General features: G+C 46.5%; 1 protein-coding gene across 9 annotated transcripts in view; it reads right to left on the bottom strand.

The window, feature by feature from the left end:
- Nucleotides 1-26,658, bottom strand: part of ABCA1 (ATP binding cassette subfamily A member 1) — a 145,021-nt gene that overhangs the window by 19,933 nt on the left and 98,430 nt on the right. For 7 of the 9 annotated variants that reach the window (XR_003681173.2, XM_028493741.2, XM_028493734.2 and 4 more), the window contains 21 exons: nt 25,527-25,731; nt 24,301-24,414; nt 22,959-23,130; nt 21,781-21,912; nt 20,766-20,908; nt 20,402-20,539; nt 19,316-19,536; nt 17,907-17,985; nt 16,859-17,061; nt 15,713-15,761; nt 15,408-15,521; nt 14,185-14,333; nt 12,384-12,508; nt 10,997-11,095; nt 8,315-8,504; nt 7,201-7,295; nt 5,933-5,965; nt 4,327-4,432; nt 3,405-3,479; nt 2,606-2,775; nt 1,198-1,375 (listed from right to left, as the gene is read on the bottom strand). Coding sequence is in view for 8 of the 9 variants with exons in the window: in XM_028493741.2 (XP_028349542.1) it covers nt 1,198-1,375; nt 2,606-2,775; nt 3,405-3,479; nt 4,327-4,432; nt 5,933-5,965; nt 7,201-7,295; nt 8,315-8,504; nt 10,997-11,095; nt 12,384-12,508; nt 14,185-14,333; nt 15,408-15,521; nt 15,713-15,761; nt 16,859-17,061; nt 17,907-17,985; nt 19,316-19,536; nt 20,402-20,539; nt 20,766-20,908; nt 21,781-21,912; nt 22,959-23,130; nt 24,301-24,414; nt 25,527-25,731 (2,790 nt within the window). In the remaining variant the exon portion in view is untranslated. Of the gene's footprint in view, nt 1-1,197; nt 1,376-2,605; nt 2,776-3,404; nt 3,480-4,326; nt 4,433-5,932; nt 5,966-7,200; nt 7,296-8,314; nt 8,505-10,996; nt 11,096-12,383; nt 12,509-14,184; nt 14,334-15,407; nt 15,522-15,712; nt 15,762-16,858; nt 17,062-17,906; nt 17,986-18,012; nt 18,086-19,315; nt 19,537-20,401; nt 20,540-20,765; nt 20,909-21,780; nt 21,913-22,958; nt 23,131-24,300; nt 24,415-25,526; nt 25,732-26,658 lie in introns of all 9 variants that reach the window. The other 2 variants (XM_007116038.4, XM_028493737.2) reach the window with 1 other exon arrangement.

The following is a 26,658-nucleotide window of genomic DNA, read 5'->3' as shown; positions in this document are numbered from 1 at the left end:
GATCAACATAAAACCAAAACAAATGGACACTACATAAAATTCAGTTTAATGGGGATAAATATAAAATTTTATATATGTATTTAACAACCTTTATATTTACATACAAAGCTATATATAAAGTTTGATATATATATATCAAGTTTTAGATTTGTATATAAATATAAAGGTTCAAAAAAGTCAATTGCATTAGTATACAGTGAAAGAGACCCCATAAACAATACCTGTGAAATAGTTCAGTGCCAAGTTGCCAACAAGACAGTGCTGCTTCCAGCGTGAAATACCCTTGGGCTGAGTAATAGGAATATGGGATAAAGATCAACTTCCTCTAGACTCATAAACATTCAGACCACAGCCTGAATATAAGGTTAATTCTGGGCTTTGCTTTTCAAACGGCTCATTAACAATATGGAGCATGGCCACAGAGAGGCAATCAGGTCAGAACAATGACAAGTCTGAGAGGCTTGCTATAATCAACACAGACATCATCATCATCACTCACATGTGTACAGTGATTTAGAGATTACAAAGTATGTTCTCATATATCATCTTATTTGGGGAAGACAGGATAAATGACAGGTGTCTTCAAATATCTGAGGGGCTGTCCAGTGGGAGAAGAATTAAATTTCCTCTGTGTGGCCTACAAATTAATGGACCTCATAGGGAGATACATTGCAACTCCACTTTATAAAAATTAGAACTTCAGAATTCTTTGAAGTCCTCCATATGGGTCCAAATAGAAGCAATATATCACAGCTGGCATGAAAACAGATTTGCAATGGATGGATAAGCTTCCAGTAAAACATATAAAGTTTTCAAATGACAGATTGAGTTCCTAAAAAGACAAAGAACACCCTGACTCCGGAGGTTAAAGCTCTATCAGACAAGTCAGAGGCACTGGCTTTGAGTTCTGACTAAGTCTTCCACCTCAGTTTATTTGAAAAGTTGTCACTTAGGGAATGAGGTGGTGGTAGTATGAACTGCAGTCCACGTGGACAGATTTCCTCTGGTGTGAGATCAGCCCTGGGCTTAAGGCTGTGTTTGGTCACAGGAAAGTGTACAACTGCGCCTGCCTTTTCCTCTTTTGTTCATCTTTGGACTAGCTAGAACATCTCCTGCTGATGGCCAGGAGCTCTTTCATCCATCCAATCCAGAGCCCTGATGGAGGTTTATATAGCAGCAGCAGACCGGCATTCTTACCATGTCCCAGACAAAATTGGAGAGCCAGTAGATGACAGGCTTCACTCCGCTGATGAACTGCAGGTGCTTTGCTTTGCTGACCCGCTCCTGGATCAGGAACACGACAAAGCTGGCTGGGACGAAGGACATCGCAAAGATGACACAGATGGACACGAGGACGTCCACTGATGTGGTCATCCTGAAAAAGACAGACAGTGCAGCTGAGGACTCAATCAGGGACACATACACACACAAATATTTGAAGCATAGCCCAGGGGAAAAAAATCCCTTCACCACATATATTTTATTCAGGGTTAAAGATGATTATTTTCAAGAAAAAAAAAAAAAACAACTCGATAATTCAAATGCAAAACTGATTCTACTGAGGTCAAAAGGGTCTACTGCCAAAATGAAACTATTAAAGGAAGTCTGAGAGTGGCCTAACGGCATTCACTTTGTTCCACTATTCTTGACCTTCTATGAGCAACAAGTTGTAAATTTTCACACATAAGGGAGTAGTGTAGCTTGAAAACTTAATAAAGCAGAAATATTAGTGTGAAACTATTCAAACAACAATTTCTGGCTGTAAATAAGTTTGACAACAAAAGCTCGTGGCATATCAACCTAACATGTACAAAAATTCCATCAGATCCTTATTATAAGAATAGTCTTATAAGTCCATTAAATGGGGTATAATATCAACTGTTTCTCTGCATAAATGTTATATAAGCTTGGTATAAAGATACTAGTGACATATATTGATATTCTATATGAGTGAAGCAGAAGTAATAACTGTGCCATGCTCCACATACAGAAAAGGAACCTAACGTGTGTTGAATATCAACCATGTGTTGAAGGCCGGACTTGGCAATTTACATGAATTGCCTCACTTAATACCATACATCTGGAAAGTTTAGAAACAAGATTCAAACCCAGATCTCTATGATTTCAAAGGCTCTACACTCTGAACTAGATTATACTGGTTTTAACTTCACACTCACACAGACACACACACACACACACACACACTCTCAAGGAATTAAACACAAGCTGACAACAGCATGTTTCGCCAAGTTTAAAAATAGTGATTTCAAAACAAATGAAACTGATTTTTTTATTAAACATTGTATTAAGGGTGAGTTAAAATATTTTAGAATTATATTAACAATTTAACTTACTTTATGTGAATTCACTAAATGTAATAATGGCTTTAATATATCAGAGTCATGTATCTTCTGCAGTTTAATCCCTGCCCAGCCAATTCATAAACTGATCATTTCCTGTCCAGAACCTGGACCAACCCAAACACACCATAATGAACCTGTTTCCCCAGCTGTTACTCTACAACCAGCTTCATACTTCCTTCCCCTGCTCCGTGATTCCCCCAAACACCCTCTCCCTCTCCCGACTCCGACACAGTGATACTTACAGAGCCACTTCCGAGAGCTGCTGCTTGGTGAGGTTCAGGGGGTGATTGAAGGCAGTAATCCCATACTGGCTAGGGTTCTCTCCCTTCTGCAGGTTGGCCCGGAGAATGGCATTGTTGATGACATTCAAGAAAGAGCTGATGGCGTGCCAGCCCTTGTTGTTGAACCACACCTGAAATAAAACATACCAGGTGCAAGGTACTGCTCCCAAACCCTGCTCCCGGAGGTAGGTGCACACACACAAAACATGCATGTGCACTCCAGAAATTCCAGTCATACTACGAGACAAAACATGATCAGAGAACATGGCAAAGAGGTAACAGCGGCCAGGGTGTGGCCAGCACTGACCGTGTGGCCAGGCACTGTGCTATCTTTAACTCATTTAACCCTCAGCATAGCTTTGAGGTAGCCACGATTACTGCCTGCATTTTATAGATTAGGAAACTGAGGCTTAAATAGGTTAAGTAACTTGGTCAAGTTCATAGTGGTTCCCCTGGTGTGACTGGTGGCAAAGCAGGTTCTCTTCATCATCATATTGTACAGCCTCATCAGTAAAATTAATAACAGATATTTCTGTCATGAATCAATGTTATCATGCGCTGAAAGTACTTCGGGGGAACATAGGGATTACTGTTCATCAAAAAGCTACTGGAGGGAATTCCCTGGTCCAGTGGTTAGGACTCGGTGCTATCACTGCCCTGGGACCGGGGTCATCCCTGGTTGGGTAACTAAGATCCCTCAAGCACCAAGGAGAGGCCAGGAAAAAAAAAAAAAAAAAGCTATTGGAACAAAGGGCTTTACCTTGACGTTATTTTTCGTGTCCAGTCCTGTCATGAACCTTCCCAAGCTGCTGAGAAATCGATCTGCAGAACTGTCCTGTGAATGACAGAAAGCTGCCTCAGTGGGATGGTTCACAGGGGAGGGCAACAGGAAGTCTGGAGTCTGTGGACAATGGGACAACCTTGTGAAGGGCAACACTGCCACTGCATCGTTCATTGAAATGAACCTTGAAGCCACTGAATAACTGGCTCCTGAGAAACAAGGGACAGAAGTCTAAAGCAGTGTTGCTGCCATGAGCCACAGGTCTTAAAGGAACCAGAGGGAAACCCTGTGACTCAAAGTCCCAAGATGTAGATGTCTGGCTGTAACTGGTGGTCAGGATTCTTCACCGTGCTCCCTTGACATCCTCCTAAGACCCAGAACTACACTCAATATACAGATGCATCAGACATGGGGTCTGTGCCTCAAGGGCAGAGATACAGACTCTAAGACAATCCCTGCTGTCTGTGACTCTACAGGCCATATCATCTGACCCCCTCAATTCAAACTTAGAAATGGGGAACTTGAGATACAGATAAATGAAATGAATGCTTATTAGGTACTAAAACTAGCTGCCAGCTTAAAGAAAATGATTCATTTCCTGTTTAACCAGAGAGTGTTTCAGAAAAGTATGTTTGACGCCCAGTTTATTTATACACTGGCTATGCTTAAGTTATTGAGAGATTTAAAATCTCTGCATTTGTTTTTGATCTGCACTTTCAGATAGTAAATAACATACTGAGTAGCTCAGTCTTGGCTGGCCCAAGATCACTAAATGCCCAGTGATGACTTTGTATTTGAAAGTCTTAAACAATAAGCTGCCAGGTGATCATCTACCTGCCAACTACTCCCATGTACTAGCAACTCATTTTCTGTCTGACATGTCTTGGGATGGATACTGTACCTTGGCCACCTTCAAGTGTTTCTTCATTTGCTTGATGGCATCATTAACTTCTTTACTCGGAGGAAGTGAATGAGAATTACTGGCCCCCAGGGAAAATCCACCGTACCTAAAAGAACAGCCTGATATTAAAACACAGGCGGGGGCTTCCCTGGTGGTGCAGTGGTTGGGAGTCCGCCTGCCAACGCGGGGGACGCGGGTTCATGCCCCGGTCCGGGAAGATCCCACATGCCGCGGAGCAGATGGGCCCGTGAGCCACAACTACTGAGCCTGCGCGTCTGGAGCCCGAGCTCCGCAACGGGAGAGGCCGAGATAGTGAGAGGCCTGCGTACCGCGATGGGGAGTGGCCCCCACTCGCCGCAACTGGAGAAAGCCCTCGCGCAGAAACGAAGACCCAACACAGCCAAAAATAAATATAAAAAATAAATAAATTAATTTAAAAAATATTAAAACACAGGCGGTGTGGGGTCCAATAACATTCAGCAGCAGACACCACGTAAGTATGTAATGCTTCATTTAGATGAACTGCCTGTTCAAAGTAGGACCCAAGTAAGACTCAGAGAAAGTTTCACCTTGGCCTCCTCTAATGGATTCTGGTAATCTCTTAACTCTTCTGTCTCCTGCCCAAGTGGGAGGGACCTGGGTCTGATTATACATAGAGTGAGACATCTGAGATGTTGAGGAAAGAATGCTCATTCATCTCACAGATGTTCCTCCCACCCCTGGTGGCTCAGGCCTGAACTTGGGTCTCCAGGCAAGCAGATGGGAAGTCAGGATAAGCAGTGAAGACACTGACCAGAGAGGCCTGAAAGGGTTTAGAGACAGGCCGTGGCTCTTCCATAGCAGGAGAACCACGAAAGGTCCTGCATCCGCCCTGCTCAGTTACTCAGTAAGTCCTGGCTCTTGGAGAAAAGGCAAAGAAGGAAGATGGGAGGCAGGGACAAAGAGCCAAGTTTTGAGGCAGCCATGTAAAGTATCTCATTTCTCATGAGAGCTGATGGACTTCAAGGATCCTTCCTTCTTTTCTTCCCCAGTCCCTTCTGCTCCTTCAAAACTTAGAGGGATATGGGCAGGGGTGGAGGTGGAGGGTGGGTCGGAGACAGCCTGACTGCAGCAGAGGAGAGAATGATTCTTGCTATCCTGATGGAACTCTGGTTTTATTTTCTAATAGAAACACTGTTATTTAAAAAAAACTCAGAGGGATAAATGAGTTGAAATACAATGAACATAGATGGTTTTGATGCCTCTTATTTCATCTAAGACCTCCTTGGTTATTCCAAAGACATGAAAAATTGTCCTTGAGTCACTAGGACTCCTAGGAATTTGATTTGGTAAGTTTAACTACCAATAGGTTTTCCATCAAAACATCGTGCTTACCGTCAAGTCCCTAGAGACCCACAAGGAACTTCTAAATCTCCTCAAGGATATCAGTGTGCTAAATATTCCAAAGGCCTCTGAAGTGGCAGCTGGGCACTGAGCAGAAATGCTAACGGCAAAACAATCCCTAAACTAACAACTTCCCGGGATCCAAGGAAACTGCATCAAATTCATCCTCCTGAACTTTAGGAGTCAAGGAAAATGAAAAGAAGGCACAGCGAGGTCAACTTACCTAAACTCATTCACCCAAATCTTGTTCTTTAAGCTGCAGAAGGCCAAAGACAAAGAAACCAGAAATCAGTCCAAAGAAACATTGATACTATTCCTGACGATGCAAAAGGAGTAAATATCTACTTGAGGATACAACAAAGGGACAGAAATAACCCTACGGTTGGGCTGGTGCTGTAGGGTCTTGCCAATGGAAAGTCCTAATCAGCACGTCTTTTCTTCTCCCCATATTAAAACCTTATTATTTAGATGAAGGTCATGCCTTATATTAAAAACAACTCAAAAACCAACAGAGGTGATCAAACTAGAAACTTCTTAAAATTCAAAATAATAGGTCAATTATGGATGACATATGGAGAGGTTATGCCTCTTTCTTGGAAACTCAACAGTAACCGTCATTCAAGCATACCCTTGTCATTAGAAGTCACTAGAACTCCTAACTTAGGGGCCCAACTAACCAAGCTGATAGGAAGGAAGCTAGAATGAACATTTTCTGAGCATCAACTAAATACAGCAGTCCCCCTTTATCTGGAGGGGATACATTCCAAGAACCCCAGTGGATGCCTGAAACCATGGAAAATACTGACCCCTACATATACTATGTTTTTTCCTATGTCTCCTCTTAATCTCTTTGAAGGTCAATAGGGCCACTATTATGTAAAATAAGGGTTACAGGAACACAAGTACTGTAATACAGTGACAGTCAATCTGATAACCAAGAGGTCGTGTGCAGGTAGCATCTGTGGCACGGATATGCTGGACAAAGGGACGATTCCCATCCCAGGCCCCAGGAAGCTATACGGCTCTTCCAAGGCTCCACAGCCAAGACAGGCCGTTAAGTTGGGCCAGGGCTCTCTTTATAATGCCATGTATTATCATTCATTCCATCCATGAGAGGTACTTCACATGTATCGTTTCATTTAATCCTCATGACAAACTAATAAGAGCAACATTATTATCACATTTTATACAACCTAAGGCTTTAATAGGATAACCGGCTGCCCATGGTCAAAAACGCTAATAAGCAGCAGAATTAGAATTTGAATCCAGATTTATTTTCATCCTGGAACCATGCAACCTCAGTCTTGAAGCTGAATGTTCATAATACTTCCCATCATCTTTTCTAGTTTGAAAGAATATCCTAAACTTCCAAAAGACAACATCAGGGCAAAATGTGATGTTCCCCCCACTACTCAACCTACTATTTTTTTTGGCTTTTACTTCCTCTGATCAGTAATGATTAAGCAGGCACCAAGTTTAGTAAATAATGACCTTTTGGCTATGATCTGCACATATGTCTTCACCAGATAATCCGAAATGTTTCTTCCCGTCAGGTTCTGAAGGATGTCCGCAGTGTTCTGTTTTCTCTGTTATCACAGAAAAACCAAGTGCATGTGTCTTTATGGACCAGAATTGGAATAGAAAACAAATCAAGGACAACAATGACACATGTCCCTCAAACATGTACCACAGTGTGACCAGACTCTGCCCACAGGGTCCAGGCTCTGCCAGCAGCCCGCCACCAAGGTCTGGTCCATTCCGCTCTCAGCAGGGCCGTTCACTTATGGCAAGCCAAGGAGAGCCCCAGCAAATTATGCTGAACAACTGTGAAGTACCAGAATAGACCGTGAAGTATCATTCTTTATGGTTACAAAAGGTTTTTAGGGAGCAGCACCATTGACTATGCCTAGTGAATTCTTTTGTTCATTGGAGTTATACTGAGGAAGAGATGAGCTCTTATTTTAAAGAAAGGTAATCAGGAAGGACTGCTTTAAGTTTTCAACACCATTTGAAATGCCTTCTCCTCACCCTGCAACCTGGATGCTGATAAGGCAGCAGAGAGACATCAAAAGCAAGCCTCTTCCTGAAATCATTCTCAGAAAAAATGGCTCAGAACTGTTCCCCACACTCAGAGTTTCAGAGGCTGTCAGAGTTGTAAGACCCACAGAAGTTTTATGGGCCAGCCTCCCTAATTCAGCGGTGAGGAAACAGGCCCAGGGACTCAGAGTGGCCTGTCCAAGGTCACCAGCTCATCTCTGGCAGAGGCAGAGATGAAGCTGGGCTTGTCACAGTCTGTCCCGTGACACCAGCACTGGGGGAGAGTCCACTGTGTGCCTTCCGCAGCTCGTTGATCCAGAGTGTTGTATTCTGCTTGTACCTCGAACCAGTGAGGAAACTAGGCTGACTTCAAAAGAGAAGCAGGCTAAGCTCCCTCAGATACAGGAACAATGTGCTCCAAGGCCCCTCCTCTCAAAACTCACATGTTTTTCCCTATGACAAGAATCAAGACTGAAAGAGACCCTCCTGACACGGCAGGTCACCCATTCCTCCTCCCCAAGCCCACCCTGCACCCCACCTGAACGGTCACACCCTGAAAGTGACTCACTTGTGGAGGAGGCAGCCCCCCAGCCCCCAGGGGACACACGGGCAGCATCTTCTTGATTTTGTCGCTGCTACACTGGCAGGTGGGGGAGGGGTTCTCCATCGTCCAGTTCCCATTTCTGAAGAGGTCTGTGATGGTCTGGGGGACTGGGGTGGTGGTCCACTCCTCCTCCCCCACCGAGCAGGGCATGTCTCTGCAAAGGGACGTCAAAGGTAGGATCACCCAAGAGGGCCTGGCCTCTCCTATTGCCTCAGAGCACAGGACCAATCAATAACAACTGCAAACATGCATCTATCCCCTCATCACTTGGTTATTTGATCCGCCCCACAGACTTGTAAGCTACAAACTCATTTACAGTGAAGGATGATGGAACACAAAGAGGGCCTAAACGCTCATATACTGAACTCAAGTCAATCCAATCACCGGCATTCAATCACTCACCCATGTGTTCACTCAACAAACATTCACTGAGCATCTACTATGTGCCAGACACTGTCCTGCATATTTGAGAATTTGGGGTGAGAAGACAAAGTCTCTGCCTTTATGGAGTTTGTGTTCCCAGGAAAGAGTTCGATAACAAACAATTAAATCATATGATCTTAGATAGCCAAAAGTGAAGCAAAATAAAGGCAGAGTGACTGGTGACAAAGGACCATCTGAAGAGGTCATATACTTCAGCCAAAACCTAAATGTTGGGACAGAACAAGCTAGGCAGGGATTCAGGGGAAAAATATTACAAGCAGAAGCAACAGAGCACAGGTGAAAAGGTCCCGAGTGTTCTACGTTTAAGGAACAGCAGGAAGGCAGTGGGGCTGGAATGTGATGAGCTACGAGGGAGAGTGATGGGAGATGAGGAGGAGGGGGGCAGGAGCCATAGGACGTAGGCCTGGAAGGAGTCTGCATTTTATGCTCAATGTGCTGAAACCTGGTGGAGAGTGTCAGGATTCACTTTATGTTTCAAAATGAGTAGAGAATTTGGGGGAGTGAATAGGGGTGACAGTTGTTGGCCCATGAAGAGCTAGATTGTTTGCAAGCATCCCAGGTAACTAAAGACAGGCCTTTACGTCTGACTTGAGCTCTGAATTACTGTGATACCATCAGTAAGTCACCTGCCCTCTCAGGGCCTATTTTCTCCACCAGTGAAACAAAAGTATGAAATGACTTGTCTCAGTAAGTCACATTTCAACAAGGCATTTCTAACATCCCTTCCAGTTTCAAAACTCTACAGTTTGAAGCAGAGCCACAGTCTTTAGATGATTCTTCTATCAAATGTACAGTTTTGTGGATTGCCCTCTAGTTCTCTCTTTAAAGCACCTGGACTAAATGGAAAAGTCAGACTAAGATGGTGCTGTCCTGAAGCTCACGCTCTAAAACCTTCACAAGATCACTGGCTGAGGTCAGTTCCACTACTTTCTGAAAAACCTATAAGTCTCCACAGTGGGGCCCTTACATCAGACGGACCCCGGTACACGTCAGTGGGTGCTCTGCCCCCAGGCTGCGAGCCTGTGATGTCAGGCCTGCACCTCTCGGTGCAGACCTGGCTCCTACAGATCCTTCCTTGGCTGGCATCCATCTATGAGTCCATACTGTCGAGCTGGCATGTGATGAATCCACCTACCTGTGTTATTACCTCATCTCACTCTCCTCCCTCGCCTACAGAGAACTTCCAAGTGGAATCTCATCAAAAGTCCTGTGAAATCTCTGACCGTCTCCACATTGGTCACCTTGTTTTTTAGGAACTGATACTGTCAGGATTTACCACTTAGCAAGTATTAAGTACTAACAAATGTTCAGTAAGTACTCAATTGATAAGAGCTAACAAGTACATAATGGCTATCCATTTAGCAATCTGTTCTAAAACCTTGCACACACAGGTGGTATGCTCACTGGTCTGTCTCCTGCAGGCTCACTATCTTCCCTTTAAAACCTGGAATTCAAGTTAGGCCTTCTCCAATCTTTCCATAACTTCCCACACTCTCCGTAATTCCTCAGTCTGTGGTTAACAACCTACCTGAGCCTGGAAACTTGAACCTGCCTCTACCATCGCTGGGTCCTCTCTCCTCACTTCTCTTCATTGTCTTACCTCACAAAGATCTCTGGCCATGCCTTCCTCCCATATACACTTAGAGTCGTGTGGCTATTTCACTGAATTTATTTATACACTGCCTACATTTTTTAAAAGGACTTTGAAGGAGAATATGATAAAAATATGCAACTCTGAAAGAAGAAAATGTCCATTTTTATAAAAACTATGCCATCTTTTCAGGCTTTTAGAGTGCAGAAGCTGATAAACAGAACTGCAAATTATACATAATGGGAGCCTGTCTCTGAACTTAGGTATAGGAGCTGGAGAAAAGGGATCAGTATAAAGTACTATAGGAGCTGGAGAAAAGGGATCAGTATAAAGTACTATTTCAATTAAATATTCATTTCTAAAGCAGTAAATAAATGTCTTAGTCATTTGCCTGGCAAGATGCTAGAAGAGTCTCCTAGTCTGTTATGTTTGTTCCTAGGTGGTCTGATTAAATCACTATATTAACTTTTTTAAAATAAAAAATGTTTCAAAGGGCAAATGATGGTAGTCACCATGTGGCGTACAAATGATAAAAGCAGTGTAGAGATCAAAGCAGGTGACAAGCACAAGAAGCCAGCCGTGGAGGGGCTCACAGCTCAAGTGGCACTCACGGGATTGGGTTTCCTTCCATACATCGGGTCCCGAAGCCAGGCTTTCCAGTGAGAGCACTCAAGAGTTCCTGGGTGCTCACGTCCTCAGGAGCATCATTACTGTAGGTACATGAGAGGCAGCCAGCTCAGCAATTCATTAAAACCATGAATTCGGAGGAGGAAGGTGATTTTTTTTTTAATTAAACATTTTATTAAGTACTTCCTGTGTGCCAAACTCTTGAAACAGAAATGAATAAAACACAGAACCCACCCACAAGGAACTCAGCCTTTGGCCATATATTTGTTATCAAGGTAACATACAGCACTCCAAAGTGGAGCTTATGTAAATAAGTTATATGTATAGAGATGTGCACACACATGTGTAAACACCCACCCACATATATACACACATTTACGTATATATTTTAATGTGAAGTACATGAACTCATTAAAGATCAGTATTTCAAAAGTACTTTCACAATTATCCATTAGGCACAGACAACAGGGATTTTCTAGAAAGAGCAGGCTGATTTTATGGGCTGAATGTTTGTACAGACAACTGGAAAACACAAACAATGATGGGTACAGGTTACAAACACAAAACAAGCCCATGTGTTCCACAGCCCCGGGCAATACAAGGTCAGCAGCTTGGAAAGGAAAGAAGAAAGTAAACCTGCACTAAATAGGAAGGAAGCATGGGATTAGACAAAAAGAGACTGATTCACATGTTTACATATATATACATATAAATATATATATATATATTTTTTTTTTTCTTTAAAGCTTCCCTTTCATATCACTGACACACTTCCCCGATCAAAAGATCTGCAAATACTATGGGACTGAGGAAAACTCCTGTATAACGTGATGCAGAAATTCCTTGGTCCTTTTGTTTGAAGCGCTGGATTGTTACAGAGTAGCTGGTATTTTGGTCTAAAAAACAAACACTAGCTAGCTATTATCTATAAGCTAAAAGACTAAATAATAAATACACGAATTGCATCATGCAGAAAACAAGAACCTGGAGGTGCGATGCTCTGAGTGTATGGAAGCCATGTGTTCAACTACAGAATAAAGACATAGCTATGAAAATCCAAATATATTATAGCTCAATCATAGACTTTTTTGCAAGGGCAGATTACTTACATAAAACACATATGTTCCTCACAACAGCGTATAAAGAGGAATGGAGTTTAAATGCGGTAAGAGGACTGGCCTGTTAGTTCAGGTTTTGTTCACCACTGTCCGTTGCATCTAACATGAGTTCGTGTGAGAGCTGTAGCCACAGCTGATAAATCCATGGCCCTGTGTAACTCTCGGGTCCCCATCCCCTTGGCCCTCAGCACAGTAAACACCCTGGTCTGCCTGAGGTCTCCTCCCACCTTGGGCGCAGAAGGCAAACGCATACCTGACGAATGTGTACTGTTCGTTGTACATCCAGGGCTGAAGTTCCAGGCTGGGGTACTTGCCAAAGGGTGGCACGATCAAGCTGAACACCAGGGCAATGCAGACAAACACAGCAGGCAGGACAATCTATAACCAGCGGGTAGGAGGGAAGAGAAACCACAGGAGAAGGACAAGGGTTAGAAAGAAGGCCACAGGGCAAGGCCCTGTGAGTCCAGCCAGCCTCTCAGACCAGCCATCACTCGAGTGTGCACAGGGCGCAGCTCCACCAAGGCACTCTTGGCAAGTTGGAAGCAATGGAGACTGAAATCTAAACCCCTTCCCTCCGGGGCATTTCTGGAAGCTGGCAACACAAGGCCAGAGGCTGTGGCCCCCTGACAGGGGCACAGAGCTGAGAACTTCACAGAGTAAACACTGGTCACATGTCAGGGTGACTAAGAACACCAGGTCCCTCTTCTCCCTGAAAACCTGAGAAAGACCACACTGGCCATGAGCCCAGCTCAGCTCAGACGAAAGCTGAGAGCCGAAGCCTGGACCGGAAGCCAAAAGACCTGCAGTTTTGTTCTGTCTCTACTACAAGTGTATCCATGTGAAGTCACATCCCCTATGGCCTCAGTCTTCTCATTTGTAATCTGCAGACAGACTAGGTGACCCATTCAGATCCCATACTTTGATAAAACCACTCTACAGCACTGTCTCCATGGAAAGGGAACAGCAGCTATTTCTTCCCCCGATGGTCTGAAAAAGCATGATTAAGCTAAATCCTTACTAAACCACCTTAAACTTTACACCTGTACCTTCTCTGAAAACAATGACTTGTACATACTTTATAAGCAAACTCTAAGCTCCTTCCGTTTATTCCTGAGAAATTTATCTGTTTAAAAAAAAAAAATCCAAATGATGCCCCTGGTTCTAATGTTCTCGCATGTCAATGCAGAAAATTAATCACTAGGTGATTAATTCCATGGGAAAAAACTGTATGAGCATTATCTCATTTAATTATCATTACAACCCTAAGTAGTAATATCGTTATCACCAATCAACGAACAAGGTAACTGGGGCTCAGGGAGACTAAGTAACTTGCCCAAGGCCAAAGAGACAATAAGTAGCAGAACCAGACTTCAAACCTAAGTCTATACGCTCCAAACTCATATTCTGTGCGTTACTCACATAGTCTGTAGAGAAGAATCTCTGTAACTTCTTTATACTTCTTGATTTTATAGAGTGGAATAATTTCATCTCTCCTAACCCAGCAAGTTAGCGTGCAAACACTGACATGCAGGCAAGAGTGTAATGAGTCTTCTCTGTTTACCTTTTTTTTTTGTCTGACCTATGGTTATCTTTTCTATCAGTTTTCAGATAAACATCAACTCAGAGAAAAATCAAGTTTCCAATAAGTTCATAAGTTGAGTGCATCTGGGCATATCTCTGAAGTTATGAACGTTTAATTTGCCCAGCCGGTTTTTCTAAACTTTGTCCCTGTTCTACTCTCCTTTACGATAAAACTAACACACACGGTAATTACTAATGTGAGGTCCATTCTAAGCACTTAGTCATTTTAATCTTCATAACAATTATATCATAGGTTCTATTATTATCCCCATTTTACAGATAAGGACACTGAGGCTCAGAAAAGTAACCTGCAACAAATACGTGAGTGCAAGAAGCAGAACTGGGATTGAAATACAGATAATCTGGCTCCAGTGTCCATCTTATAACAATGATGCTACCCTGTCTTCACTGGTCAGGGAGCCTGCAGCCCATCAAGGAAGCCTGAGTCCCTGGCCTGGAACAGCACTTCTCACCTGAGCAAAGAATCCCTTCCGACTCCGTCTGGCAATCAGCAGCCTCTTCCACAAAAGGGCCCCAAACTGCTGCTGTGTGAGTTTCCAGCCCTTCACCTGGTAGGAGCCTTTGCCGTCCATTCCGCTGAGCAGGTCTGTTTCTCTGGATTCTGCAGAAAGCCAGCACTGAAGGTCACCTATTATATCAGGCAGTTTTGACATCCCCACGCTCCTCCCTCCGGTATCTTCAGCAACCACCTTGGAGGCTTGCGTTTGAAGGTAAAAGTAAAGGAGTAAAGGGCCTTGGTGACAAATTCACATCCAAGGAAAAGTGATGACCCCAAACGTATGACAGCAGCAGTCCCTGCCTTTGGGTTCTTATCTGATGAGCACAGAAAAATGACGGTGCCTTGAGACAGCTGAAGAGAGATGTTCACACATAATGGTGCTACATCAAGCCATTCAGATGAATCAAGTCATCCTCAATTTCTTACAGAATATTCTACAAAACAGGCCATGTAAGTAGGCTGACATACTTGAGAGCACACAATAGCAATATGTCTCCCATTTATTATATTTTTGGTAAAAGGTGGACACATTCCAGTGATCTAAGCACTAACGATGTATGAAGTTAGGGAGAACATGAGAGTCACACACTCACGTGGCACAGGGATGGGAGAGTCAGGAAGGTTTCTGTTCCGAAAAATTTTTATAGAAATCCTTGTCTTAAACAAACCATTTCTAACTGCGGTGGCTTGAGATCTTACCAATATTTGCTTCATTTCCTGCCTCCCCCTTCTCCATCCCAGTCAAATACACAGGGACACACTCATCCAAAATAGCTAAGTCTAAGGGTCCAATTAACTCTAAAAGCAAATTCACCTCACTGTTTCAAAATCTTCCATCCATTCAGAGAACATTTATTCAACAATTAAACACCTAATGAACGCGAGAAAAGATAAGAAATGGATTCAGAGGATTGAGGGGCCATCTTTTGATGTGTGTGTATCTTGAGAGAGCGATCTCAGTGCAGTGAAGGAAGTGGTGAGGACAGGCTCTTTCAGGTTTGACTGTATGCACAACCCTGAAAAGGGGAAAGTGGCTTTTCTCATTCTCTCTCTTCCCTTTGGACCCTGTAGGCATCTATCATCCTGGTTCAAGGACCTCGAAAGATAACACCGGAGAAGAACATAAGAGAGAAATTCACTTTCTAGCAACGGAATGAAGATCTTGCCCAAACGGACCTGGATCTATGTCGGAATCATTTGGATCAACGGCATCATCTTCAGTAAATGGGCGAAGACAGCTCTGCTTGTCCCCGAAGACCCGTCTGTTTCGTCTTGCCGGTAGCGTGCCATCTGAAGGCAAAAGGCAGGAACCCCATGTTTCATTTTATTTGTAACAAAACAAACTCTGAATCTGTAACAAATCTATACACTAAAAGTAAGAATGTCATAAAACAATTTGAAGGGAAAGGCACAAGCCTGGTGAGCTAAGACAGCCTACAGGGCCACAGCCCAGAGAATGTGCAGCCCCCCTGGAGGGTTACCTGAGGTCTCAGCATCCACCCCACTCTCTTCAGCCACTTTGAGAAATATCTGAAAAATAAGAGTGAGTGAGAGTGTCATAAGCACCACATTGTGAGAGCAACTGCCATGATTATTACATGACTGAATGGTATGCTAGCCCCTGAAGACAAAACGCAGAAGACTCATTTATTGATAACACTTTGTCAGAGTCACTTGGGAGAGAAGCCGTTTTTACCAGAGAACATCTCCCCAGTGGTGAGAGCTATCAATCCAGACAATCATTTTCAAATTAAAGCTATGATATGAGGACACTGCGGAAGGAGGAATTTGTTCTCAACCTACAGGGAATGAGCCAAGTGGCTTCTTCCAAGTCTATGGCCCCAAATCTTTGAGTAGGCTAGCACTGTGATAGGTTATCCGAGACAGGATGATCAAGGAGGGGCTCCCATCACTAGAAATGTTATGGCAGGGATTCCAACATCAGAAAACAATCTGAACTAGACCAATAATTCCCAAACTCTGATCTGCCCAGACACTGCCCAGGAAGCATGCAATAAAAGCACAGACATCAAGGCCTTACCTCCAGAAATTCTGATTCAAAGACCCTGGAGCTGAGCCTTGGAATTTTTATTGTCAATAATATTCTCAGATGATTCTGCTGCACAGTCAAACCTGGAGACTACTGGGCCAGACAATTTTATACCTCTTCCAGCCCTTGAGGTCTCTCTAAAGAGAGGCACTGCTTACACAGTAATAGAGTATAAGCTTTGAAGCCCAAAACCCCTGATTCTGAATCCTTGCTTGGCGTCCCTGAATGTCAACTTTCTCGTCTTGTTATGAGGATTAAATGAAGTTACAATGATTGAAAAAAAACAAAACACACCAAGGTTAGCACATGGCACAAGTAGATTTTCCATAAATGCTGGCCACTTCCGATGCATGGTCACGACACAGTCATACCAGGGAGCAATCCTAATACTTCTCTCCTACATCTCCCACTGCAACCTTAAAGGGCTAACTGGAACCAACACAACCCAGATGCCAATGACCTAAGCACTCAATGCCTAGGTCCATGGTGATCCTATTCCCAGTGGGCATGCAGGCTGCCTGTCTGGCCCCGGGATCGTTGGCCCTGCTCTATTCTGACAGCCAGCCACCGAACTTACTTCTTCCAGGGTAGTCTCTGAGATTCCATAACTGGAGATGCCCAGGTCTGAGAGCCGGTCATCAATCTCATGGAAGAGTTCCACAAAGGCTCCCTCTTTGGCGGCTTCATAGGGCAGCACGTAGGTCAGCTCATGCCCAATGTCTTCCACCAGCCGGGCCTCGGCCACATGCTTCCTGATGAGGTTGGAGATCGCAGAGACATCTGTAGGGACCAAAGAACAGACGCGGCTCAGCCAACTCCGAGGCCCCCCCATTAGGGGCCGGCCGCTCTCCACCTTCTCCCTTGCCTACTCCTCAAGAGCCCGCTTGCCCACACAGCACACATGGCCCAGACACTGAAGTCATTCCACGTGTTCATCTCTGGCCTGAGAGTTCCTGGGGGCGGGGGCTGGATCTTATTCACCTTTGTATCACCAAAGCCGGGCACAGTGTAGGTCCTCAGTGCATGATGGGTGGCTGGCTGGCTGGTTGGCCTTCTAAGGTTGAAAGCCTGGTGGCTATTGCCTAAGTGCTAGGATTCTTCAGTGGAAAGCTTGACTAAAGGAACTGTCAAAGAGTCTTCACCTTTCTCTAACCTTTTAAAGGAGGCTCCTTCTATTTACCTCAATAGAGGATTAATCAAACAGGGCATGGAAGGAGAGCCAGAGCCTTCCTGGGAACAGCCAGCTGTTAGGATGGGGAAGACACGGCCAGGGTAAAGGCTTCTGTTCCATATGTGTTATTGGTGACACTGGCCTCCTATACACACCTCCTGAGGGAAATCCAGCGGGCTGCTCCTCTCCTGGGCACTCACCCTCCCTAGGCACTGAACCCCAATCCCTGCACCATCAGCTTGGCTACTCAGCTCCTCATCCCTGGTCTCCAGTGTCCAGTGTGCAGCAGACCCACTCCCCTAAGGGATCCCCCACCCCCAATCATCTCAGCACTCTGGGACACTGCCCTGCCAGCTCCCAGACCAAGCCCCAGGCTCCCCGGCAAGCGTTAGGCCGATCCGCCACCAAGCTGCACCCTCTCCCGCAGCCACCCAGCCCCAGCCCAGCAGCAAACCTTGAGTCAGCGCCACCAGCCTCTGCACCTCTCCTCCTCTGCCTCCACTCTGCCCAGCTGGGGGAAGCTCAGGCACCACCTGAATAAGAAACCCCAGAGTCCTTACCGATGGTCAGCGTGTCACTTTCATGGTCGCTGCCCAGGCCAGCATCAGAACTGCTCTGAGAAACACTGTCCTCCTGATGGCAAAGAAGGAGGTAAGAATGGGTCAGGGACCGAGCAAGGTGCAGCCCCACCACCTTCACCTGGGGGCTTCCGAGAAGCTCTATCGTGTGAGAACCGGAGCAAAGAGCTTCTCCTGGGAGGCATGCAACTGGGCTGCCTCGGCTTCTTAGGCCACTGTCTGATCTGACACATGGGCTGTGCGCACGGGAAGCAGGGCTCTCAAAAGAACTGTGGCCTGCCAGTGAGTGCTGTAGGCAGGCCCTCATCGACCGTCTTGGGCGTGGGATTTACCTGCCTGGTTATCTAGCTCAGTGCTTCTCAAGCTTTAATGTGTGTTTCCTCACCAGAGGACCTCGTTAAAACGCAGACGCTAATTTAGTAAGTCTGAGTTGGGCCCAAGTTTCTGCATTCCTAATGAGCTCCCAAGTGACCCTGATGCTGCTTGTCTCAGACTGCACTTTGACTCGCAAGACACTAGTTAACAGGTAAATAAGTGGGCAGGAGGTCAAGGTTGGCATGTACGTGTTTTGGGTGCCAGTGTTTGAACACACAAATAAATCTCAGGCATGTACTGCAGTACAGGGGAAAATGTACCTGCTTATTGGGTTCTGGTCCCACCTCTGTTATTCACTTGCTGGGTGACCTTGAATAAACGAAATCCCTACAAGCCTCACTTCTCTCATCTGGGATAATAATTGCAATACCTTCTTCCCAGGGTTGCTCTGTACTTTGAGATGATAGATTAAAAAAAATAAAAAAAGTCTGCAAATGATAACAATGCTACAACTATCATCATGATTTTCTTTTATGGCCAGAGTCTGCCAGATTGTGTCTGGCATGAAATCGGTGCTCAGTATATATTTGCTGTTTCGTAGTTTAAAAGTTAAGGTCAATAAGATTTAAAGGTAATGAGCAGGCACTAGAAGGGCATTCTTCAGCTAAGGCTCTTAACTCTTGGTAAGTCTTTCTTCTTCGACAAAATTAAGGCCTCTAAGGGCCTTCTCCATCACTCATTGTGTCTCCATAGGAAAAAGGAAATGGGATTCAGCAGAGCTAGCACGATGGGAACAGAAGTCTCCAGAGATTTCCATGTAGGAGGTACGACGTGACTTCAAAGGGACAGAGAGCAGGGAGATGGTGGCCTCAAGGTGGCAGAGTGGGGCAGATGTGGACAAGCCACTCATAGCCAATGAGTCCTGACTCCCTGGACCCGGCACCAGCCCAGCACTGAGACTGCAACTCACCTTTTTCAGGTACGACACAGTGCTACTGCTATTTCTGCACGAGCTGAGGGAGGACTCCACGTCCTTCTTGACCAGGGTCAGGTAGTAACCTGTCCCCAGCTGGTTCTTCAGGAACAGGGAGGAGCCCACGCAGCACAGCTTCCCATGGGAAATGATGGCAATCCTGTCCCCCAGGATGTCCGCTTCATCCATGTGGTGTGTGGAGAGAATAATGGTGCGGCCTGCCGGGAACAAAACACAAGGACGAGGCACAGGTGAGGCCTGCTGTCCTCACTGATCGCAGTGGCCAGAACTACAGAAAGACGAGCAGGGGAAAGCCTGGGAGAAAGACCCCGAGGCCTGTGTGCTCATGACCCCCAGGATGGCAGTGCTGTGAGGACGGCTGCTGCACCCTCACAGAACGAAGGACAGGAATGGTTATTTGGGAACTTGCTACGTGCCAGCAGTGTGCTACGTGGTCTAGGTGCATTCTCATTTAACTTAATCCTCTGTAAGGTGGGCACTCCCACCATTATAGATAAAGAAGCTGAGGCAAGTTAAATGACTTTTCCAAGGTCTCGGGCCAGCTTGAGCTGACTCCAAACGCATGCCCCTCATACTGTACCACCTTGTGTACCTTCTACTCCTCTAAGCTGACTGCACCTCTCCCATCCATTCATGTATTCATCCACTCTGTCAGCACACAAGTTTAGTGCACCACGTGGGGACAGAGATGAAGGACAACAGCCTCGGCTCTTGGGAATCTCAGTCTATAGGAGACCATAATTATACTATACATGTGAGAGTTCTAGGCTGGAGGGAGCCCTGGGGTCCCACAGAGGATGGCCTTTATCCCCATTTCTCTTCTCCTTGCAGGCCCCTAGGGAATGAAGTGTAAACTAGAAGGGTCTTGGAAACCAGGCCTCCCACTTGCACACCAGGGCTGAGCTCAGAGCTCAGCTCCACGTTTTCCTTGAAAGCAATTCTGTTGCTCTAGCAGGAACAGCCACAAGATGCTCTTCCAGAGGCCCTTCCTCCCTTTCTCCCTCCTTTCCTCCCTCCCTCCCCCTCCCAGCTCAGAAGGCAGAGTAAATACACATCAGTTACCGTGTCGATATTTCAGCAGCAGCTCCCATATTCCCCTGCGGGAGTAAGGGTCCACGCCGGCTGTGGGCTCATCCAGAATGACAACCTTGGATCCCCCGACAAAGGCCAAGGCCACAGACAGCTTTCTCTGCATTCCACCTATGGGAGAGAGGAGACAGGATCCAGGGCCAGCCCCAGTGAGTGACAGCAGAGGTGGCGAAAGAAGGATGGAGGTGCCCACCTGGGGACAAGCCCGGAACACGTTTCTGACCCACCCTCCCACTCCCCTGGGAAGCCGGGGACACGGCGGCAGTTGTATTTCCTGTGTGTGTGTAGTCGGGGGCGGCGGGGTGCGTTGGAGGAGGAAGGCAGCTCTGGGCCTCACCTGACAGCTGACTTGTTTTGCTTTTCAGTTTGCTTGGCGGCAAACCAACATCCAGGGCCATCTGCTCCATCTCTGCTTCCACGTGCTTCTCCGAGAGCCCTTTCAGGCGGGCGTAAAACCAGATGTGCTCTTCAACAGTCAGCCTGGGGACAGAGGGGCAGGTCGGCTCCGGGCCCCCAGGACGCACAGAACGCAGTGCCTCCTCCCCCAGAACACGACAGGCACATTTTTCTTTCCCCACTTTTTTTTTTAACTTTATCAATTTCCGAAAAATAATCTCCGGGAAGGATTCAAGGTAGAACAGCAGTGAGCAGTCACATGAGCTACTTGAGAAGCCAAAGCAGCAAGGCGACAGGCCACGTCCACCGATTCCCGCTAGCCTGGCCCCCGCGCATCAGGCAGTGGCAGGTCCTCAAAGGGCCCTCCCCAAGGCCCCACCAACCAAGGAGTTGCCTCGGCCTTAGCCTGGAGCAGCCCTCCTGAACCTCGAAGGACTTCAGCCCTGAGAGAAGGGGGGCCCCCGTGGAGGACATAAGCCCGGGCTGCTCACTGTAGATGAGAGGAAACCGGGGCGCAGAAGGAGGATGCCCTCGCCCGAGGTCACAGAGCTCAGGTCTCTCTCTGCTCACCATGGCGGCTCCCTGCTTGGTGATGGGCAGGCCGAACGGGAGCAAACGTTCTGAGCAGGAAGCACGGGACCCACGTATCAAGGGCCCTGAGGTACCGCCAGGTGAGCGTTGTGGTGGTCTCAGGGAGGGTGTGCGGGGAGAGAGGATGTCCTTACTCCAGAAGGACAGGAATGGAGAGCACCGTTTCCCAGGCCTCCATCCACCAGCTGGACTGATATAACATCCCCCACCCCACAATTCTCTTACTTTTCCAACGTCAAAGGACGACCTGGTCTCAACACATCGAGGAAGGTGAGGCCTGCTACCCCCAAAGGTGGTAAAATGCTTAAGTCTCACTCTACCCGTGACTCGTGACACACCTCCAAAGAGGGTGTGCTGGTACTCACATGTCAAACAGCACGTTATGCTGGGGACAGACCCCCAGGTTCTGCCTGATGGTGCTCATCTCAGAGCGAATGTCTTTCCCCAGGATGTAGGCAGTGCCCGAGGTGGGAGGGAACAACCCAGTCAGGATTGACCTAAGGACAAAAACGGTAAAGTACAGGAGTCAGCATTGGCCCTCCTGCCCTGAAGCTCCACTCCAGGCTGCAGCGTCTGGGCAGACGGCAGAGGCAGCAACCCTCCAGCCCCTTTCCTTCCTAATGGACTCCAGCAGACCCCGACACAGCAAAGGAATCTCTGCTTCAGTGAACAGCTAGGAGTGGGCCTATGTGTTGGAAATGGCAGTTTCTGCACCAGCATTTTTTAAGTGAAGATTCCAATTTACAATGGGAAGTACACTTTAAAGCATATATTCCTTTTATGCTTAAAATCATGTCCAAGTAAAAGGGACAAAGCAGAACAAATGATTTAAAGATAAAAGTAATTTGTGTGTTTGGCAGTTAGGATTTTTGTGCACCTTTTAAAGAGTTTCTGCAATGTTCACAATATATTGATTTTTTGTGTGAAAAATATATAAAAGAAAAACAGGAGGAAGAGATTACCTCCTCCCCCACCAAAATGCCCTCTGCAGTGGTTGATGGATGACATTGAAAGCCACTGAGGTAACTCTGGTGTGTTTATAGCCTGTGCTCCCTTCTGAAGCTGTCCATTATAAGGTCCTTATAGGTCCCAGAGAAGGCAATCTTACTGCCAGCCAGCTGCCCAGCTGTTTCTCACATCTGCTTAGAGACTGAGTTTCTGGAAATTACTTCCTCCCACCAGCATAGCCAGTCTTTCTTCCCACATTCTTGCCTCACAGTTCTGACCAAACCAACTTCAAAGAAGACCCTTTCTCAGACTTGTCACAGTCTCAGGTTCCAAAAACACTGCAGAATTCTGAGAACCGAAGGGGAAAGGTCATCTAAAGGCCCCCAGCCTATTTTAACCTGAAGAAATAATATCTAGAGAAAAACCAGCATTTGGAAAGCACTCTTGTGATTAGATAATATTTTTACATTCATCAATTCCTCATATGCTCTGCCCTCGGCCCGGTAAGCAAGGCAATGTTCTTAGGTATGAATTTCTAACTGTAGGACAGAACCTTCCTGTGGCTGATTCTGAGAAAGCCACACCCTCTTCTTACATGGTGGTGGTCTTCCCAGCTCCATTGTGGCCCAGGAAGGAGGTGATCTGGCCCTCATAGAAATTCAAGGCCAGGCCATCAACTGCCACCTTCATGCCATCTCGGTAAACCTTCATCAGGTTCTGAATGGACACGCCCAGCTTCAGGTGGGTGGGTTCCTCCTCCATGCAGACTGTGAGAAGACACAGGATGGAAATGAGCCCACAGAAGACACTGACGAGTGGAGGGTCAAGACGCAGGGGGGCTGTGCTTGCACTTTTACAAGTGTCCTCTCTCCACGGCTATTTCTGGTTTCTCAGGCAGACAGGCAACAAACATTTATCCAAGGCCTATCTGGGCACTCGTGTTGGTGATGGGAATACAGTGGTAAAGGTGCAGAGAGGAGGCTGGGGAAGAAGAGAAGGAAAGCAGGAGAGGCAGCTGGAACAGCGGGCAAGGGCGGGTGGTAAGGAAACTCGTGAGCCATGCTAAGGAACATCATACTTCACCACTGGCGACTGGGCGAAGGGCACAGAAGAGATCAGCAGGGGAGCGATGTATGAACAACTTAGGAAGCTATACCGGACACAGAGAGCTCCCCTCCAAGAACCTGAGCAAAAAAGCCCAGAAGGCAGAGCCTTTGCTGAACTGTGAGCACCACTACCTACAGTCAGAAGCCAGGAGAGGATGTGCGCTCTGGGTGACGCAGGGTGTGAACACCACTACCTGCAGTCAGAAGCCAGGAGAGGATGTGCGCTCTGGGTGACGCAGGGTGAGAACATCACTACCTACGGTCAGAAGCCAGGAGAGGATGTGCGCTCTGGGTGACGCAGGGTGAGAACACCACTACCTACAGTCAGAAGCCAGGAGAGGATGTGCGCTCTGGGTGATGCAGGGTGAGAACATTAAGAAGCACAGAACGAGCTCTGTGGCAGCCACTTGGTGTCAGCCTGCACAGGCTCATGCGTCTGTCATCAGGACAAGGCAGGCAGTGAGGTTATGGCTGCATAACCACGGCTGTCTTTACCTCTTCTTTCTAGCTTTCAGGATAGTATGAAAAGTATGTGTATACGTGTTTGGGGGGATGGGGTGGGCGGAGGTGAAGGCAGAGATCAAGAGCCACTTTATTTAGAAGCCAAGAGAACAAAGGAAATGTCCCTTAGAAACCCAGATAGTGACTCCCCGATAAGTCAACAGCACTGGACACAAATACATGGGAGAATTTGGAAAGGGTCACTTCGGGGGATTTCTCCTCCCCTAAGGTGGTTTTAGGCTCTTCAGGCCAAGAGCCACCCCTTGCCCCCAACAGCCAGTAGGAGCAGCGGCACTGCAGTTAAGGGGAGGGCAGGTCAGCAGAACTTACTTTCTGATGTTCCCTCCTGGCTGAAACCAGGGTGGCTCTTCTCATTGCTTTCCTCGCCAAACCAGTAGGACTTAGTACAAGGGAAATACCAGGGCCTGGGGATTCCATATTGGCCTGAAAGCAAAGCACAGGTGTGAGCCAAGCTCAGCAACGCCCCAGCATCCCCGAGGTGTCCCAACCAGACACAGCCTCCTGATGCCCTCCTTGACACAGCCTCTGGAGACAGGACAAAACGGAATGGAGGTGGGGGAGGAGAGGGACTAACATTTGCTGAGATCTCCTGTGTATGACAAACATCTTGCACTTCTCTGAATCCTTCCAGCAACCCCACGAGGCAGGTATCATCCCCACTTTAGAGATGAGGAAACTGAGGGATAAGTAGCCTACTCAAGATCACTCAGCCAGTAAAGTGGAGGACTCAGAATTTGAAACCAGATCTGTACGATACAAAATTGCATATCCAATGTGGGAAGTTCAGGTAGGGTACGTAAAAAACATTTCACATACACTCCCTCAGAGAAAAATCAGCAGGTGAACCAGAAAGGGTTAAACCTCACTCTCTCAGAATCTGATCTTCTATGAAAATGTATCCGAGGCAGGTCTTGGTCAAGGAGATTTATTAAGGGAAGTATAAAAATGAATTTTTATGAATACTAATTCGATCAAAGCACAGGCAAGGGCTGAGAGGCAATGTATCTTATTATTCACAAGCTGTACTCAGGAAACAGAACCTTTGCTGGTGGTAATTCAGGGGATACACAATTAGAGACCTGGGTCAGCACTGGGAGGACTCTCCTGGGCTAGCCGATCCAGCGTGACCCACCTGGGTTCACCTCCAAGCACCTACTCTTACCAGCTTTGTGGCCACAGGCAAGTTATTTAACTTCTTCGGGTCATAGTTCTCTCATTTGCAAAAACTGGTTAGAACAGTAACTCCCTCAGAGTAGTCTTATGAGGATTAAATGAACCAAAGTATGTAAAACACTGCACAGCGCCTGGCACACACTCTGCTCAAAAACAAGAGCTATGTCAGTACTAAGAGCTGTACTTTTAGCATCAGCTGCTTCTCCTTGGAGACCATTTGTTTGCCATAGGTCTAAAGCCCTAACCACTTTCCAAGGAGACCCAGGCCCTGCAGAAATTCCAGCACAAAGGAAGGAAAGCACTACAGCTAGAAATTTTATTTCCCTGGCTGATGTCTAAAGCAGTGTGGAAGCTCAGTGTACCTGGAAACACAGCCTCGGTGTACCATGTCATCACCCCGTAGAGGAAGGTGTCAAACAGCATCATGGAGACCGAGGTGGTGAGGTTGAAGCCGTCTTCCTCCACGGGGCTCTCAAAAAGGTTGTCCCATTGCACCCCAATGCCCTGCTCCTCAAAAAGGGCGAAGTACTCACAGCCAAACCCAAAAGCCACAGGAGACAGCAGGCTCTGTGAGAAAGATGCAGAAGTCACTCATCGTCTCCGTGTTTCTCATTTTCCTATCACTGCTAATGTAAATGTCACCTGGAGAAAGGTGAATTTGCCAAATGGATCAATTGCAAGATATGGAAATATTTATCTACAGAGTCCCTTTAGGGGAGTGGGCTCCCTGGCAGCATATAAAGTGATTCTATTTATAAGTACTCATTATGCTCACACATTTCAGAAATGCATGTTTGATGGAATGTAAAGCTTTTAGAATTTTATGCTTCCAAAGATGCCTCAAGGGCTCAGCAATCCTGTACCTTACACACACACACACGGTCCTCTCAAGCTCCCTGCTCGGCCAGTGATGGCTCAGTGTCATAGGAGCCTGTCTGGGGCTGCTGATGTCTAACGGGTCCAGACAGAGGCATCTGGAGCATCCTGCAAAAAACTCAGGACAACTCAGTCTTACAGGGACTTGCACACCCTCAAAGGCCCCTCCTCCTCTGTACGAGGGAGGGGAGTGAAGTCAGGGATTTGCAGGGAGATGGGGCACCTGCTCCTCAGTCTTGAAATTCAGAAAATATTACTCAAGTGAAACCCCACACTGGACACAAAGGAGACAAGAGTCCAGAAGGAGCCATCTCTGATCTCAAGAGCTTTCAGTTCTATCTGTGGCTGTGACTCTGTGGCGAGCTTAACATGGCCAACAGAGCTGGGAGACAAAAGGTAGAGCTGGCCTCTGTTGTCTAAAGGCATTCCCCAGTGCCATTTACCGCATGCAGTGCAGTCTGGCTCCCTAAAAAATACCATTTGATTCAACTCAACCAGTGTTCACTCAGAGGACTAAAAATAAACAATTGAATAAGACACAGTCCCTGCCTTCAAGGAGCATAGAATCTAGAACTGAGGTTCAAGTCCCGCTGGAAAGAGAATCTCTTATCTCCTGTT

This window comes from Physeter macrocephalus, chromosome 9 (genome assembly GCF_002837175.3).
Source record: "Physeter macrocephalus isolate SW-GA chromosome 9, ASM283717v5, whole genome shotgun sequence".
Lineage (NCBI taxonomy): Eukaryota > Metazoa > Chordata > Mammalia > Artiodactyla > Physeteridae > Physeter > Physeter macrocephalus.
Note: the sequence above shows the minus strand (reverse complement) of the source record. Positions and strands in the feature narration are given on the sequence as shown.